We start from the raw sequence: 18462 nt of genomic DNA on the forward strand, positions 1-18462 counted from the left end.
AATCTGTGGAATTAAGTGTTACAGTGTATTTTCGGTACCTAAACAATTTTCTTGTTCTTTCCAAGGAAGGAAGTGTCACTGGCTGCAGCTAGTTATTCTCAAGTTATATTTTGTCAAAAAGGGGCTGTTTCCTTTTTTTAGACGCCTAGTAGATCTTCCCAAATCTACTGACTTTTCTCGCCAGATGCTGATCATTGCTAGGAAGGCAACACAGTGCACAACAGCATTAGACAGTCGTAAATTTCAGTAATAATTGTCCAGTTCCAAGGACTGATGGAGTGGAACACATGGCACAGCCATGAATTAGTCCTTGCCTCATTTCTGCCTCATAGCCAAAAACAAACCCTTGCACCTTCACGTGTGTGATGATCCCCACATTCTCTTTTACCGGGCCTTTCCTATGAGACATTTCACAGTTGGTCTCAAAATAACAGCTTTCCTTTTGAGCCCTTTATCAACTGTTGTTGACAGCTGCAGTAATTTACCCATGGCATAAACTAATGTTTTGGTTTTTTAAAAGTTGATTCATGTTTACATTGTTAATTTTCATGAGCATTAGTCTTTTTTACAGTAACTCAAGACATAGAATGCACACAGGAGTGTTGTCCTTGGCAGAGATGTTTTCTCTTCAGTGAAGCCACTGTCTGTTAGCTCTGGTAGGCTAAAGAGTTTGTATTTTTCTAGTGCTCACAATCCTCTTGTAGCTAAATCTTGGTTTTCTGCATAACTCATCTCTGTGCCTACCAGGCTCATCCCTGTCTCCCTTCTTTTGCTACCTTGTAAAGCTGGGTTTGGCCACGATGGTTTCTTTTCACTGGACAGTTCACCACATTAGTTAGGCCTGCTCTGACCTCACGTAGCTGTGCTGTCATGCCACAGCCAGGTGTTCTCACTGGAGCTGTATGCCTCTGTGGGTGTGTCCGCAGTTAGTATTTCAGGGTATATTCTAGATCCTTCTGCTACGCTAAGATGAGTCACTCCATTTCTCTCCCTGTGAGCATAGAGGAGCAATTGTATGTGGCAGCACAAGACTGCAGCACTTCATTTCACTTCACGTAGAGAACTCGGTATGGAGTACCACTACACTAACTTGGGCAGAAGCAATCCGCTGACTAACCTAAATCCCTGGCTAAAAAATGAAGTGCATGGCAGCTAAAAATGTGATAAAGTATCTGAGGACAGGTACCAGCTGACTGCAGTTCAGGCATGTTGTTCCGGACAACTAACAGAAGTCAAAGAATCATCTTATGAATGCTGTCCTGCAAAGAAATCCTTGTTTGTGCTTTCATACAGACTTCCTGTATGTCACAGTATCAATTCACCAAAATGTCAGGTCGGAGTGCTGAGAGTTACAAATGTCCACATATGACTTACATCACCCAACTTGTTCAGGCAGAAGTAAAGGCCACCAAAAAAAGAGAATCTTTTTAGGGGCCGAGATTCTTTTGTGCCTATTTGAATAATCTAATCCTGTTATGATTCATCTCCTTTCTAGGCATACTGTATTTAGGCTTTTTAGGAGATAGAGAACCACAGACAGGTACTTTAAGCACTTGTTTCCCACTGTTCCCTGGAATTTAGTGAGCGTAACTGTTTCACTGTGGTCAACCATACTTTCAGTTGGCCTCTGAGGGAGTTATTTACAGCGGACAAGTACAAGTCTGCTCTTGAATCTCACTGCACACCTTCTTAGTCTCTTCTAAGCTGAATCATATTTAACTCCCTGCCTTTGAAGTTTAATTGCTCTTTCACCATGTCTGCAATTATTAGAAAGGTGGAAACAAAGTAGTGAATTCCCCAGGGCACTATTACTAGTTAAATTCCAGATTAGCAGCACTTCTCCTAAGAACATCCACTTTTCCAAAAAGTTAACAATTTTTATCTTTCTCAGTGGAGTATCAACCTGAATACAAAATTGTGAATACAACACATTTTAAAAGCATTTGGCATAAATTTATGCTCCTGACATTTGGAGAAATGCCCAAATGCCAGACAGCACTAGGAAAGTGAACACTGAAATGACATTGTGCCCTGTTTCTTCCCCACGTTCAGTCTGAAACTACACATAAAGGGAACTTCACCAACAAATAAATATACTGTACAGATAATTTTAATTAGTATAGCACCAAGACATAATGTGTAAAAATACATAAATAAATGAGACAAAACCAAAACTAACATGATGAACCATATATATATATATATTGCAGCATGAAAGATCCAAATTGGGGGTGCTGTCCCAGATTGTGCTGGTTTTGATGAAACCGCCTCAGATGAGAAGCAAAAATCCTTCCATCATAGAGCTGTTTTGTGGAAATGACTACCTCCCTGTTTTTTGGATAGCTATTAGCAGATTCAAAGCAGCAAGTAATAATAGACTATAACCATTTCAGTCTACTCTTTTGTAATCTGAAGCTAATTTCAATCTTGGGACAATGAAATGCCAAATAAGTGTATTTGTCTCAGAGTGTATGACCTGTAGTAGGCTTTAAGGCATACCAGATAATCAGGTTGCACATGACTGGAGGCAGTTAGAACACCACTGACAGACCAGAGTCAAAATTATTGTTACAAGAAACAAACTCAAAAGTCAAGTAAAAGGAAACTATTTTCTACCTTAAAAGGAAAAATAAACTTTTAGGCAAGGCACCATCTGCACAATACCTCTGCAACACATGCCACACACTGTAGCCTGTGTGGAACTACGTGGCTGTGTGTTGGAGTGAAGGCCTAACCCTCTACTTTTACTACGCTGCTTACCTCTTAATTTCTTTTCCCTTTTACACTCAGTTGGCTGAAGTAACTCAAGCAATTAAGGAAAAGTGAATTTGCCTTATAATCTACACCTGGAGCAGTTCTGCTTACCTTTTCTCATTTCACTGATGCAATCAGGGTATTTGGAAACACTGAAAACCAAAGGAAAGTGCAATGATGGAGACCATTAATTACGATTTTAGACAGTGGAAAGTTAACAGACTGTATGGCATAAGGGAAGTATGTGATTTAGTTACTTGAAATAATCAAAGATTTTTATTGTAAATAAACCAAGGAGAACGTAGTCAAAATGGAGACTAAAATTTCTGTGAAAGCAAGATCATCTGAATTTTCCTGGAGAGAGCGAGGGGAAGAAAACAGGACAGAGTTCTGAAATATCCTGGATTGCCCATATCAGAAGTTAAAATATCAGCCCAAGGAACAGGAGGAGGAAGGTGCATAATTTAACACTTTGGTCTGCCAGCCTGACAAATTCAGAATATATGAACTGAAGCAAGATGGAAAAACGGGCCAAATGTTTTGATATATTTAACCTGCTTAAAAATGTGCAGTCAGACTTCATAATCGTGGTATTTGTTTCTGAATATCACACACAAAAAAAAAACCAAAAACAAAACAACAAAACAGGGAACAGCTTTCCATGGATGAGACTTCCATATTTATTGTTATTCCATGTGCATAGAAAATGGCAGTGAAATTTCTTATGAAATAGGCAGGGAATGGGAGAGGTGCAGATATATTGGACTGGACTTTGTGCTTCAAAATGACACTATTCAGCTTTAAAAGTTTTCTTTTTTTTTTTTCCTTTTAAAATTTATAACATTTTCTTGGACTTTTTTTTTTTGTGCATGATGTTTCAAATTCCTTTTAAAATGACGCACTGCATTACAAATGGATGGCACTTTAAACCAACGTGGCATTTCCATATTTACACCAACGGCAGAAATGTACAAGACGTAGTAGCATACAATCGTGACATTTAGTAATAGCAATAAAACAAGGGCAGCCATTTTATTTTTTCTGTACAAACTATCAGAACAAGACTTTTATTCACATTAAAAAAAAAAATCATCTTTAATTTGCTCTGACCTACACACTTCCAAATTCATTTTACTCAATTCTCAAACCTTTCATCACATCGCCCACACCCTCACCAGACTATAGGAGCTACAAGTAATTATACCTAACACCTAAACAGAGCAAACCCCATCCTTTCCAGTTTTTCTTCCTGACAATTCCTCACTCAAAAAAAAAAACCCATTAAAAAAAAAAAATACATCTTCCTTGTTCCTTCTTTCATCTTTCACATTTCATAACCAAAACAACAAAAGAGGCCACTCCATTCCTTCTCACGCAAGATGAGAAATATGCTGTTGTTGTTTCTCTTTGATGCTACACCCAGGAGTCAGGTGAGCCTGGGTACTGTTCTGCTCTATAAGAAGATCGTCGGGTAGAATAAAAGTCTACGTAATTTGTGGTTGATTTCAGTCCATACTGTGTTGTGTAATCTGAAGTAGCTGGAAAGTGAACGCGATCATCAAAATACGGGTCTTCGTAGCTGTGCGGGGACTGCAGATACAATCTGTATGCATCATAGTTTTTTCTGTTGGTGTCTTCTTGACTGTAGTACAATTGCTGATGCTGCTGACACAAAATGATGGAAAAAATAAGCTTTCAAAATACTACTAGCAGAGAAAATACTTGTTTCTCAAACTTGCACATCATACAGAACCTTTCCCTAAAAAGTTAAGTGCAGCTCAACTAGTGATGACAGTAACATCGGTGTCACCCTCCGATGAGGTACAGGAAATGTACCTCATTTGTAAATTAAACTTAATGGCGGAAAAACCTCTAAGCTTGCCTCCCTGTCTCCTCCTGCACTCACTGGGAAGCCAGTGGCTCTTCCAAAAGTAGTCTTTTTAGAGCATAAGCAGAAAGTACAGAACCTGACCATACCTACCAAAAAAGAATCCCAAACCCACCCAAAGCCACATCAAGTCAGAAAAGTGGTCTCAGATCCCAGCACAAGAGCACGCTAAAACATAGGACTATAAAAAAGCAACACAGAGGTCACAGAAGTACATAAGCAAGTGCCAGTTTAAGTAATGCCTAATAACAAATTCACTTTGCTATACACACATTCTATAAAAGAAGCACTCTACTATTACAAAGTATGCTCAAACTCCCTGAAGCTCCACTAACCACTGAACACAGTCTTGTTATCTGTGTCATTTCACAATAAAATTTTTGAGTCACCTGTAGTCGTCTGTTTTGTTCTCTTGCTGGTGAGGAGTAGGAACTGATGTAAATTGGTGAAGCTTTGCTGGAACCTGTGAGAAAACAGTTTATGGCATAAACTTCAGTCTTTATGCTTTTGTCTGTAAGTCTATTCGCTTCTATGTTACCTAGAAGAAATTATGTAGCACCCAATTAAGTCTCCAGATTTTACTATCTACTAATAATATAATATAGTAACACAATACAGGCAATTTTTTTTCCCCTCAGGAGTAGTTAAACTGAAAACAAGAGGGGTTTTATGTGCTGTTTTCTCTTTTACAGATTAATAGCCTTTAAAACAAAATTTCCTTCTCTTTATTCACTATCATCTCTCTTGTTTTGCCTCAAATAGTAAGGAAAAGATGAAATCTTGATATAATTTAATAACAGTATTAAATTACAGCTATACAGAACCTTACATTATTATTTATAATATATATATAATGTGCATAACCGAATAATTTTCTGTAATAGGATTTTAAATACAAATAAAAATTCCAAACACCTCTCACCTCCCACTATATAAACAGATCTTCTTTATTCTGGTATTGTTTGCAATTTTAAAAACAATAGCAGTGACAGAAGAAAAACCTGTGCTGTTCCACATGCAATGAATATAATGAGTAAAAACAGAAAACAACATTAAATGGTAACAAGCCTGCTAATGCAACTGTCCCTACTATTATTGTATAAACTCCTCATATAAGGAATATTTATGTATTCCAATTAAAAGTTCACCTAACCAGTCTCTTACCAGTATATATGTCTTTATGGGTAATGACATCGCCTTGGTTATTATAATACTGCATAGAAGGTTGCGTTCTCTCATATTCAGAGCGGGGTTCTCTAATTCCTAATAAAGCCGGTGATGAGGACGTGCTGCCAACTGATGTAAAAGGAAAGATTATCAGTGCGTACAACAACAACCTTTCCCCTACCTAACCTCCTCTTCATTCTCCCCTCATCCCTTTTTCCTCAAGGATTAACAAATGAGGGAAATGTGGGTAATGGACAAAATGAGTACAGAGTTTTTCCTGGATGAAGAACCCCAACCACAAAAGCTATCAACCATGTAGCACGAGATAATAATTTCATATGTTAATGGTGAACCACTGTTCTATAATGCTTACAACTGAAATACAAGACCTTACCCATTTCAGTTTGCATATGACGTAACTTGCGTTTAGAAGATGACACTCCCACTACTGTGTATGATTTTATATGTTACACTTAAACAGAATCTTTAAGTCCCTCTTATCACTTGGGACAGGACAGAAGAATTTACAGTCTGCCTGGCTGAAGGGTTCCACGTATACACTTGTATTACTGTTCTTTGATTAGCATACAGAAGCGTATCTTGGGCATCTTGTGCTCCAGCTGGCTGACAACCCTCGTAAGATTGGCACAATGGATTACTTATTTCACATTCTTACAATGAACAGCTCAATCTCTACTGTGGTTGTAAAAAGTTTGTTTTGTTTAACCATCCCTGTTTTACAGACACCTCAGGTTTTGTTGGCTTAGAAAGACTCCAGTAACACAGGAGAAAAATACCTAAAAATAACTTACAGAAATTTGCCTTCAAAATATTAATCAATTAGCTGTGTCCATTACATCATATCTCACAATTTTGTGTTGTTATGGATAGTTTAATTACATTATCCTGCATGTTCATGACTAGAAAAGCTAAATTTGGGGGTGCCGTTAAAATTCTGACGTGTGTTAACGATGGAGTGACTGAAGCTGCTGCCACAGTGCCCGCTGTGGACATGTTCTCTGCACCAGGCTTCCACCTTGCCAGCTTAAGCTGGTTCATGCTCTGGAGCAGAAAAGCAGACACTTTCCATTAGAATTTTTTTACTAAGTGTTCTCTGAAGCATGACAGCCTCTGAATATTATGCAAGAGCTGCACATCTTAATTCCTACTGGTAGTTCAAAGAACTGGAGCAAGATAGTTGTTCTGCTAGCAGATCTTGGGAGAGAAAGCACCGAGATGAGAATCTGACAGTAGGTACTGGTATATCCTTTTACACTTTGCTAGAATCTGGTCAGTTCTCTGAGCCTAAGCTCTGTTTTGCTTCCTTGCTTATTTTGAGAAGATATTGTTGGCGCTGGCAGTAGACACTAAGCAGTCTGTGTCAAAGCGGTCTGTGTCAATTAGTCTGTGATTTCAAGGTGGTGTTTTGATGCCAGTATGTGCAACTTGGCAACTAGGTGTAAGAGTAAAAACCGCCTTCAGTATCCTGTGGTTTGAGAGTGGCAAAGATACTTGGCAGGGACATCCTTTTGGAATCTTGAAGGGCTGGGAGAAAACCAAATGTGTAACACAGTAAGATCAGAATAACAAATCCTGTGTAACTGGTGAGGGCAGTCTGCTGTTGTGTGGCACTATACAAAGGCATCACTCCTGTCTGTTGTACTGCAGTGGTTGAGAGGAACTGTGGGCATGAAAGACACTCTTTCTTTCCACAAATTGTGAGACTGCAGCTTGAATTGCATTAAGGAGTAAGTGGGGAGATTTGCTTCCAGGTGCTTCTTATCCAAACTACAATGCTAATGGAGAGGAGTCCACAAATCCTCTGGAATCCAAAGCCTGCCAACATTAACAGCTCAGGTAACATTCAGAGTACATGAAGTACTTACGTTTAAACACAGAGGAGAGATAGCACGACCCTCGTGTTTTACACAGAATTAGTAGTAAACTGAAAGGCCATTTGAGTTAAAAAAAATGGGATACCAGGTACCCCTTTGGGGAATATCTCTGCATTTCTTGACTGACCTGACTGTATGACAGGTGACATCTGTTGATTTGCTGTTGATAAAGACGGATGTGATTTGAATCTCTCTCGCTCTAGTGTTGACACTGGTGTAATAAAATGACTTTGATTCCATCCATCCTGTGAAGTGGCGAAAAAAGAGAAAAACCTCAAAATAAATCGCTTTTCATTAAATCAGGAGGTTTTGTAGAACTATTTTCCAGCGTAGGCTAATTTTGTAGTTTACCTTTTTATAAATGCTCCGGAGATCTCGGTATTGCCATAATGTATTCAGTACCTGGGCAGCTGCCTTGACAACTTTCAGTGATGATCTAGGGAAGTACAGAATATTACATTACTAGAAAGCCACTTAGTTCCACTTAAAAAGAACAATGTTCCTGAGCCAAATAACAGCCTAAGCCTTGATGCTGTGAAGCAAGTCAGGTCACCTCTTTGAGTCTCACTAATGCTTGCCTGAATTACTGCAGTGTGAACACAGCTGTGTCAGCACCTCACCAACAGTCTGGTGCAGAACCTGGGGAACTGTGACAATCAGTTCCCTCTCCAGCCTAGAAATTGTCAGGTCACCCACGTGAGGAATACAGATACAAGGCATGAAATAGCTACTGTCACTGTCTGCAAGAATTGAAAATCCTGAAAAGAAACGTACTATTTAGTGCATTTCATAAAAACTGAGATGACATACTTTAAATCACTGTACAAAATTCCTAACTGTAGAAAAAGAACAAATAAAAGAGAGCTGGTATTAAAAGTCTCCAGATATCTTCATTGTGGGACTTTGTTCTCAGTTTTGTGTTGCACTAAGGAACACTGTCATTGGTTGGGAAAATACTTTTTCACCCTCAAGAGAGCAAGGTGAGGAAAACTGCTCTAGCTATTATTAAAATAAAATCATGCCATCTTTTAAAAAAAAAAAAAAAAAACAACAAAAAAGCAGTAAGCTGGTAGTGGTACTGGAGCAGTGATTTGACACTACATGCCACAGCATGACAACCATGTTAAACATAAGCCGCCTTCTGTCATTGTGAAGGTTCATCCAGGTAAAGTTTTTGAAAGGAAAAACTGAAAAAAATTGCAGTTGGTAAGTGTTAATCAATGAGCAGACACTCTTAATATGTTCACATGATTTTGAATTTTAGTGTACCCTGTTGCCTCATAAATAGTAGTGCAGGTGCAACTTTACACATTGTCTCCACAGACCCAAGAAGTCCTGTAAAGGATCACTGCATTCACACCTGCAGCTGAAATGAGTCTAGGTCCCTTGGACATATGAAGTATTATAAATTGTTGATACTCAAAATATAACCCAGTTCCTTTTGAGACAAAAGCTTTGTTAAAAATATGGTATGTTTAAATCACACTGACCAACTTCTCAGTGAAGAGATCTTTACCTCTCCTTTACCATCTGATTTACCGGGCACTATACAGGGCTCACTATGTAATCAGCTTTCTGCTGCCCATAGAAAGATCTGTGATACCCTGGTCTATACAAGAGTCCTGCTCACATGCTTTGCATCAGTCGTACTGTGGAGGACCATGGGGCAGCGACGCTGAGCAAGGCCAAGTGGGTCTATGGGCTGGCTTAGCGCTGACCCTGCACGACTCTGGAGCCAGTACATGTTCCTGTTCCTTGATGCTCAGCCATCCAGTTCTGACAGGTTTTATATCACTACTAAATAAACACAACGCTTGATCCAGCCCAGTGCTGAACTCAGCTAACAAAACCCCTGCCACAGGGGTTGGCACAACCATACCCAAAGAACTCCGCAGAGAGCCTGTCTTCTCAATCAGCACTTGCTTTGCAATCCTACTTGAGACAGTCCCACAGGCTAGGTAAACTGCTGAGTAGGCCAAGTTTTCCTTGACAACCCGCCAAATGGCCATGCTAGATCTAATCAATAGCTATTGTGATACATCCTGACAAAGGTGCTAATAAATGCTGACTTGCAAAAGCTCTAAATGTTCTATTAATGCTGTAGGTGTTTAAGAGGGGACAATTTCACTTCCTGCATTCTTAAGCATTTTAAATGGAAATAGAAACAGTTTATGTATGAACTTCGTTGCCTACTTGCCTGTCACCTCTTCCTTTCGTTATGTTCACCAGCTTTTCTATTCCTCCAGTATCGGCGAGGGCCTTGGCATTTTCCATGTTTTTACTAGTGACCTCGTGCAACGCACAGCAGATCGCTGCTACAGTCTCATCGGACAGTATGCTTGGGCCATTGCCTCCTGGCAGTCGATTAACCAGATCTCTCATGGCATATTTACCTATAAACACCCATCAACAGAACCAAGGAAAGACATATATTTGGGTACTTAGGATTTGAAATTATAGGACTCGGCACAAAACTGCATCTGAAAGCAGTAAAAAGAAACACAGTATCAAAACCATGGAACCCTGCCAAGAATTCCCATTTTACACAAAGTTGAAAGATTAAAGATCCATTTTTGATTTTTTTTTCTTTTAACTTAAAAATGTGTGAAGTTTAATTTTGCATTAAAACAGGAGCATCTGTAAACAGGAATTAATTGGAGAAAGCAGAATCACGCAAGGAAAAATGCTCTGTTTATTATGACTGAAGGAGTGGTGCATGTTCCCAGGCTTCGTTTATGGGAAGGTTAAAGAAATCCTTAAAGTAACTTGGAATTTTTTTCTTATTTGTTACTCTCAAGAGATCAGATGGCAGCTCTTTGAGATTTCAATTACTGACTGATGCACAGGAACAATCGCACTGCAGACAAAGGAAATTAACTAAAGCCAAGGCTTTGGGGTTTCTTCCCTGTTTAGGCTGTGCTGTTGATTGAACTATTAATTGATTTTATTGAAGACATGTATTTATACATAACAATGAATAATGAATAAGCTTTACACAAAGCCATTAGCTGTCTGTTTGCATAATGTGGCTGAGGGGAAGAAAATATCCAAAAATGAATTCTGCAAACAAGAGGAACAACTTTTCAAACACGCTGGAAAATAATCCCCAAGAATGCTGCATACACAGAATGCTGTCACTGCCAGTCTTTTAGCAAGCTCATCAACATGTCTGCATGTACCAATTTATGCTGTTATTTGGTGGAGTCCCCAGTCTCTTATTTTCTTCTGAGTTTAGACTATGTAAACCCATTATTCCTGTCCCCACCAACAGCAATAAAGTTGCATAAAACAGATTACTAGATGGGGAATAATATGTGACTAACTTCATGTCTCAAAATATTTTATACGAAGATTGGTTTCAGTGTGTATCTGGAAAGCCAATAATTCTTCCATAGTTCAGGCTTTGACAGGGAGAGAGAACAGGTAGAGGTGCATTTCTGAACCGAAAAGTTTTGCCAGGAAGGGAAAACAGCAGAGTACAGTGGTGTTTCCCATTGTACTTTGTGCTGTCCAGTTTAGTTTAGCTGGGGTAACTTTCATCTGTTGTAAAGAGATTGCTGTGCAAGATGGCTACAGGCAAGCTAAAATGTCAATACCACTCCGAAAAGTTACTGCTGTCATAAAGATCAATCTCTGTGACACAACTGACATGATACAGTAAACCCAAGTATGCAGTTTCTCCTGGTAGAATCTCATCATCCTAATAGTTTTCCCATGCAAGGTCTGACATACCGGTAATTTCAGGGCTTTCTTCAGTGCCGTCCTGCACTTACCAATAAGCTCCTTATTACGAACATCTAGTGCCATATTCCTTAAGGCAGTTGCCACAGATGAAACAACTCGGTCGTTATCCATTCTCAGCAGCTCCACAAGGATTGGCAGCCCTTTTTCTTTCCTCACAGCAGCTCGAATGTACGCTGCAAACTACGATAAAACTCCAGTTACTCACAAATCTACTACAGTGTTCTGACTGAAATAATCTCTTATTAGATTGTAATTCTTAAGTATGTTAGGGGATATCTTCCAAAGATAAGTGTTAAATGCATGTCTTATAAAGGGTTGGCTCTTTTTTCCACTCATTCCTTTTACAAAGTAACATTTAAAAGAATTAGTCTAACAGACAAATTGTTGAAACGGGAAGAGAGCTGGTTTTTTTTTCTTTTGTTTTTCTTTTAAAAGACCAATTTTATAATGGTCATAAAATTAAAAATTTTAGCTGTTTTTCTACAAGCAAAGAAAGCAATTATTTTTATTTTTTTTTTCATCTGTCCATGACAAATACATGACATTATTAAAGAGGTGCTTTTGTAACATATTCTATGCAAGGGCCAGAAGCAAGAAAATATGGAAATAGATAATACAAATAATAAAGCAAACGCAAACAATTTATTTATGCTGGCTTTGTTTTAACAGTTTCTTCCCACTAGAATTCACAGCTAGAAGATGCTAGAAGTTTATTTTGACCCAATATGCATTGGAAGAAAGCTTTGTCTCTTCACTGAAAATAAATGGTACCAATTTCAAGGCCAGTTTCCATACCGCTCTTCCCATCTACCATCCCTGCCATTGCTTTTCACTGGGGAAACGACGGTACTGCAGCACACAGGCACTGCTGACACACACTAGGGAGAAATTCTCAGATGTGTGCTAGAAAATTACGTGTTCCTACCAAACACATTTCAAAATCTTACTAAAAAATCCAGCTAAAATAAAACGATAGGAGGAAGAGTAGGAATGAACATACCTTCCAGTTGCCTGCAGAAAGATTCTGGAGAGATCCTGCAGAGCCCTCTAGAGTAGCTGGGTTGGAGCTTTCTGCCAGAAGTGTTAGGTATGGCTTCACCACTGACGGGTGCCAGAGCATTTCCACCCCTTTAGGAGACTTGGAAAATCCAGGTATAGGGCCAACTCCATCCCACTGAGAACAGAACATGGATTTGTAACTACGTGAAACCTCTGTATTTTCATTCAACATGTAACAGTTACTCTTGAAGCTGTATACTCCCCCATCGTTAGCTAAACTACAGTTGATATATTTGTAGGAAAACAGCAAACCTGATCCTCCTGTGAAGTTTTTTTTTTCTTCTTCTTTTTTTTTCCCCAGCAGCTGGGCTCAGCATCTTTGCTAGGTGATTCTTTTCCTAACAAGTCATCCAGTTCATTGATTCCTAGCAGACGTGCCTGAGGTACCTCCAGTTCCAAACGGTAAGAAAGGTTTCTCAAGGTACACACACAATTTTCCACTGTCTGAAGCCAAATCAGAAATGGGTCATGTCATGAATTACTTACTTACATAGTGGTAAAGCAAACCAAACAAATTAAGTAGAGGTGAAAAGGCATTTGGAGCACAAGTACTAAATTCCTGTCCTGGGCCTTGGGCATTGCTTTGTCTGTTTCTCTGGGAAAATTGCAAGCTCTCTCCTGATATCCTCAAATATGAGAATATTTATAGCAGTTATCTCTACTACAGTGGCTTATTTTTCAGTATTCTGAAAATGAAAAGCAAAAGAGATTATTATTATTCTATTAAAGAATGAATACTTCAACACTGATGAAACTGAACAGCATAGAACAAGTTACACCGTTGTGCAGCAGAGTTTGATTGTGCATCAGAAAACTGGGATAGAAAACCAGCTGAGCTAAGCATATCAGTGCTCAGTTATACTACACAACCCCCCAAATATCCTGTCCGACACAGGATTAGTTTAGCACTAAGAATCACTTAGATGAAACGTGCATGCACCTTGCTGTCATAATCTGATGTGTTCACACACGTGTGGATCACGTATAGCAGTGAATCAACCAGCCCTTCACAGGACCTCATCTGCTTCCGGGCTTCTTCACCTGCCGAGCTGAGATTCCTGAAGGGTTGAAGTGATAAAGGACCTTAGTGTGTTCACAGATAGACATACACCCCATCATTTTATTAGACAGTTTGCAGAAGGCTCTGATACCGCTAATTGATAACTGAAGTTAAAAGCAAACACACCCCCAATTCCTATAGAAGATAAATAGGATTCAAACCCACAATTTCAAGGTAGCATTGACTCACTGACAAAACCAGCTTTAAGTAGAACCCCTCTCCCATAGACTTGTCCATTCCAAAAGCCCTCTGGCCATACAAGCCCAAATCTATGGTTTGTATGTGCTGCAGAATGGATTGCTGAGCTTGTCTGTGCCCAAAATACCCTTTGTTTCCTTTCTTGTAAACTGAATTCCCTTGAATTCTCTTTTCAGATATTTCAGGTTTGCCTTTTATTATTCTGAATACTTTTTTTTTCCTTCTTACTGCTGTTTGAGAAATCCACAAAGGGAATGGTCAAACACTCTTTACTGATTTGCATGCATATGCAAACATAATTATTTAAATGTATAAAATGATTAAGAATCACCAAATGCACGATTTTTTCCCTAAATAATATTCATAAGCCCTATACACAAAATTGCAGTAATTAATAGGGGAAAAGTGCAATGATCATAATTAAAAAAGCAAACAAACAAACAAAAATCCCCAACCAAAATGTAACCACTATTCATTACAGTTAGCATCTCTTAATAACTTTGTACTTTTCATATTTTTATAATATGGAAAAAACCACCCCAAATCTAATGGAAAAGCTGCCTAAACAATAGAAGTATACGTACTTTATAGAGTACATATATTTTATACTCCTGTAAAAGGGGGCCTGCTAGAACAGCAAGTTACCTCAGGCATCCTGTAGTGTTGCGCAGAACTAGGGAAGTCTGAAATTTAATTTTATGGTCATCATCAAAGGAAGAGCTGTTCCATCCAGAATGAGGCACTATCACAGTGTTCGTTAGTGTTGACAGAGCATCCCTAATGATTGTCATCTTTACTGCATCGCATGAAGACAAGTTCCAGAGAACCCCTGAAGAAGAGATTTCCATTGCAGTAATGTCAGAAAGGACATGGCAAACAAACAAAGAAACAGCAACAGCTTAAAAGACACCACTTGAAACAGAAGAAAGATAATTTACCTATGCAAGACCAAAGGAAATATAATTACTCTGCAATGTATCTAATATTATTCCAACGTTATTGGTCAATAAGCGGTCAGCAAAAATGCCATTAAAAGATTCACTTTATAGACTGAAATAAGTACTTATAAACTTCAGATTGAAATGCATTCAGCAGCCGTCACTCTGTCTTGCTGCTGCGTAAGCTCTTTGACCACAGAGCTGGAATGTGAGAGGATCATCAGAATAACCCTAATAGATCAGCAGCTAGGTCTCCCATAGTACTGAGAAGGAAACGTATTTATCAGTCAGTAGATACTCTTTTCTTAAGGAAAAATCCCGAGCCGAAGCACACAGTTGCTGACAGGAGATGTTCCCTTTCACAAGGTACAGCTCCTTCTGCTACCTGACAGGAGAGGGACATCCCCACTGCACTCCAAGAGCCCAGAGGAATAGTCCCTACACGCACACAACTCATCTCATTTGCAAAACACCTTTCACCTTTCTGAAATACATATACCTTGAGCTCACTATCTCTCTCCAATGCTCGTACCTATCTTAGATATCTCAAGATCAATCCCATACTGACTACCTGTAAGAGGAAGAAAAATCCATCTTTTTTTGCAGTGTGCCAGAGCAGCACCAGCTGGTACAACCATGCCGTAGCAAACCCATCAGAGGTCACTAATGGATTTGCCAGATTAATACAGCACAAAACTTCATATAAAACAAAAAAAGAAAGTCATGTAGTCATTTACTATTAACTAGAGTTCTATTGATGGCTGTCATCTGTAAGTGTATTTGTGGGTGTGCAGCATAGTATCTGTGGCAGGAGTGGCATGGGGTGCCAGTGACACTGCTTCCTGAGTATGCCTGGCAGGAGTGGCACCTTGCACCACCAGCTGGTTCCTCTCCCAGGGAGAATTCCAGTGTAGAAGGAGAGGTGTGAATATTTCCATGAACAGAAAAAGTATCTCTGAAGCGAGCAGCTGCTGGTAGCCTTCCAGTAACTGGTCATATGGATGTTACAACTGGGGACCACCAGCAGTATGCTCCTGACCTAGAGAGGTGTGTGGAGGAGGTCACGACTGAACTACCACTGCTCTGGTAAGAGGAATGGGTCACGCTTTATACTCAGGCCCTTCAGTGGGGACCTCAATAATAAAACCACTCCTTACAGATGCCATTGAAACTGCATGCCCTCTGCGAGCATCTAACTTGATCCCTACTGGTACTTTCATTTGTTGCCTCGTTAGTTCTACCAGTCGGCAGTCTGAGATGAGAAGATATATTTATCACAAGAGATGCATTTTCTGAACTCTTCATCCTATTGAAAAAAAGGCATGAACATATGACTTCCAAAGGGGGAGTCTTCAAAAACCCTGCAGGAAAGAGGTTTGGGGGAGGGAAGAAACAACAATTATCCTGATTTATATGAAACTTGGAGTTTAAAGTTATAAGCTACTATTTAAAAAGGAACATGGAAGAGGTTTGGCAATATCCTTGAGATTGTTTACACTGGAAATCTCTAAAGAAGAGAAGAAGTTAACAGCTAAAAGAAAGGTCCTAAGAAATCAAGAAGCAAGAAGAAACCAAATGTATGGATGAAAGATCATCCACGGTTTACAAACATGAGGGCTTGTGAAAGAAATTCTGAAAAAGTGACAAAGAAGGTAGGTTGGCAGATGAATGGCAGCCATGAAAGAGTTTTCAGTAAAGGTCCCAAGTGTGTGACATGGCATGATTCTAGATTAGGCAGAATCTGAAAAGCCAGAGTCCAGACATGAAGAATGGAAAATGAACAATGGAGGATGAGGATGTATGGTTTTGGGTTGCCTTCCCCCCCCCTCCCCCCGCCCAGTGATAAACATGGGGAGAATGGCCTGCACCAGTATGACTGCTTTGTTATGTCATAGGCCTGGAATAGCAGATACTGAAGTGCAGAGCTGAACATACCAGAACTCATGTGGAAATCCTACAGAAACTTACTTCCTGGAAACTACAGCCAGAAGTCTAGAGTCTTTCACATTCACCTATTAGCCAAATGAAACTACTATTGATCTTTTATCCCCAGGCAGAAAGCTATAGTTCCCTACCCTGCAAAGTCTTCTAACATGACATTCAGTATGAGATCTGGCATAAATTATCAGCAGTAATATATATGCAAGTGATATGCTAAATGTGGCATTTAGTCATATTTTCATCATGAAACACAGCTTAAAGTTCATCTAAATTCTCTCCAGGTATTCATCTTACACTAACATTCTCCTCACATACAATAATTTACTAACTATAAAGTAGTCCAGCTGCATACACTCAGCAAAACCCATTCAACAGCAGTTCTACAATAGCCCAATATAACTGCCACTGCAGACCATACAGTTTTCAGTTTGACCTGATCTTGAACATTTAGTTTCCTCAGAAATAAATCAGAGGCAGGACAAGACAGTAAATGCTACAGAAGTTAACAAACTGGAAGTTTATACAACAGCAAAAGTTTTTAATACAGCCGCACAACAGTAAGAAAAATATTTGCATGAAACATCCATTTTCTCTTCAGTAAAACAATGAAAGGGGGCTCCATGGGGAGATATATACATGAGATTTATCGCAGTTTTGATTTCTAGTTATGACACAGGCAGTCTAAGTACCTAATGTGTCACAGTGCTTCCTGGCGATTCTCCTCTGTGCTAACTTAACACACACAGCTAACTCGAATGTCTGGATGAGGACTACGGTTGCAAACTTGCCTTCCTTGAATAACGGAACTTTCTTCAGCAGCTCACCTACCCAAGAGACAGACTTCTTGGCAATTAGGCAAAGACTGTACAATCAATTCCCACAAGAGGCAAAACACCCTCACAAACCTTTCTGCTGCCTTTTCTAAATCCAAGGCACATTTACTTGTCTGTGGTTGCTTCAATGGATAGCTGAATGAGCCCAAGCTTTGCAATGAGACTGTTCTGATCATCTCCTTACACCGACCTCCCCAAATATAGCTAAAAAACTTTAGAAAGTGTTACTCCAGCTCCTGTACAGCAAGACTTCCAGTAATGAAAAATAACTGATTACAAACTGGGGAATAGAAAAAATCATGAGGAAAAAAAAAAGTACTCTTTAAAGTTGTGGAGGATTTCTTCTTAAAAGTTTCGAGTGATTCTCCAAAATTGTTTACGGCTCCACCAAACTTTGAATCTCATTACATTTACACACTCCAAATAAGCTGAAGCTTACTTATTCTTTAACAGTTTGATTACATAAAGCAAGCTATTTCAAATACACATCCAATTTCACACCATCAATCTCCTGGGTGACTGTATGCCCTCTCTGAAGACGGGTACTTCATGGGTAGCTAACAGGGAGAAATACAAATGCTTCACTGGCCTATAGCTTTACATTTTGAAACCATATTTCATGCAATCTGTGATGCAAACTAGAAATTGGATCTCACCTAAACCTCCTCCCCACCCCCAAGCACTTGTTGTTAAAGCAAGTTATGCAAGAGAAAGTCTTATTTTAAGTCTCAGACTACTACCAACACCTACAGGAAAACGGCATGCTCGATTCAGTGAACTAGCTCTAAAAATATTACTGTATGGTTATTCAGACTGAGGTAAAGCTCTCAGCCTTGCTAAGTATGACTGCCTCTAAATATTTACTGGCTGACCTACAGCTTGTGAAGAAGCTGGAGTGGCTGGGTGCTGCCTGAAATGCCAAGGCTGCAGACAGTGACACACTCCATAGCTGGGTGTTGCAGGACCAATGCTGCACCTGCCAGAC

The 18462-nt window shown here is 39.4% G+C and overlaps 1 protein-coding gene across 8 annotated transcripts in view; it reads right to left on the minus strand.

Moving 5' to 3' along the window:
• Positions 1–2094: 2094 nt before the first annotated feature.
• The window catches only part of PKP4 (plakophilin 4), an 87573-nt gene continuing 71205 nt past the window's right edge, over positions 2095–18462 (minus strand). For 5 of the 8 annotated variants that reach the window (XM_030486507.1, XM_030486503.1, XM_030486505.1 and 2 more), the window contains 11 exons: positions 14411–14594; positions 13448–13565; positions 12760–12951; positions 12449–12622; positions 11478–11628; positions 9902–10097; positions 8056–8140; positions 7832–7949; positions 5807–5938; positions 5032–5105; positions 2095–4419 (listed from right to left, as the gene is read on the minus strand). In XM_030486507.1, coding sequence (XP_030342367.1) covers positions 4168–4419; positions 5032–5105; positions 5807–5938; positions 7832–7949; positions 8056–8140; positions 9902–10097; positions 11478–11628; positions 12449–12622; positions 12760–12951; positions 13448–13565; positions 14411–14594 — 1676 coding nt within the window. In that variant the 3' untranslated portion in view covers positions 2095–4167. The remainder of the gene's footprint in view (positions 4420–5031; positions 5106–5806; positions 5939–7831; positions 7950–8055; positions 8141–9901; positions 10098–11477; positions 11629–12448; positions 12623–12759; positions 12952–13447; positions 13566–14410; positions 14595–18462) is intronic. The other 3 variants (XM_030486508.1, XM_030486506.1, XM_030486512.1) reach the window with 1 other exon arrangement.

This window comes from Strigops habroptila, chromosome 5 (assembly GCF_004027225.2).
Source record: "Strigops habroptila isolate Jane chromosome 5, bStrHab1.2.pri, whole genome shotgun sequence".
NCBI lineage: Eukaryota > Metazoa > Chordata > Aves > Psittaciformes > Psittacidae > Strigops > Strigops habroptila.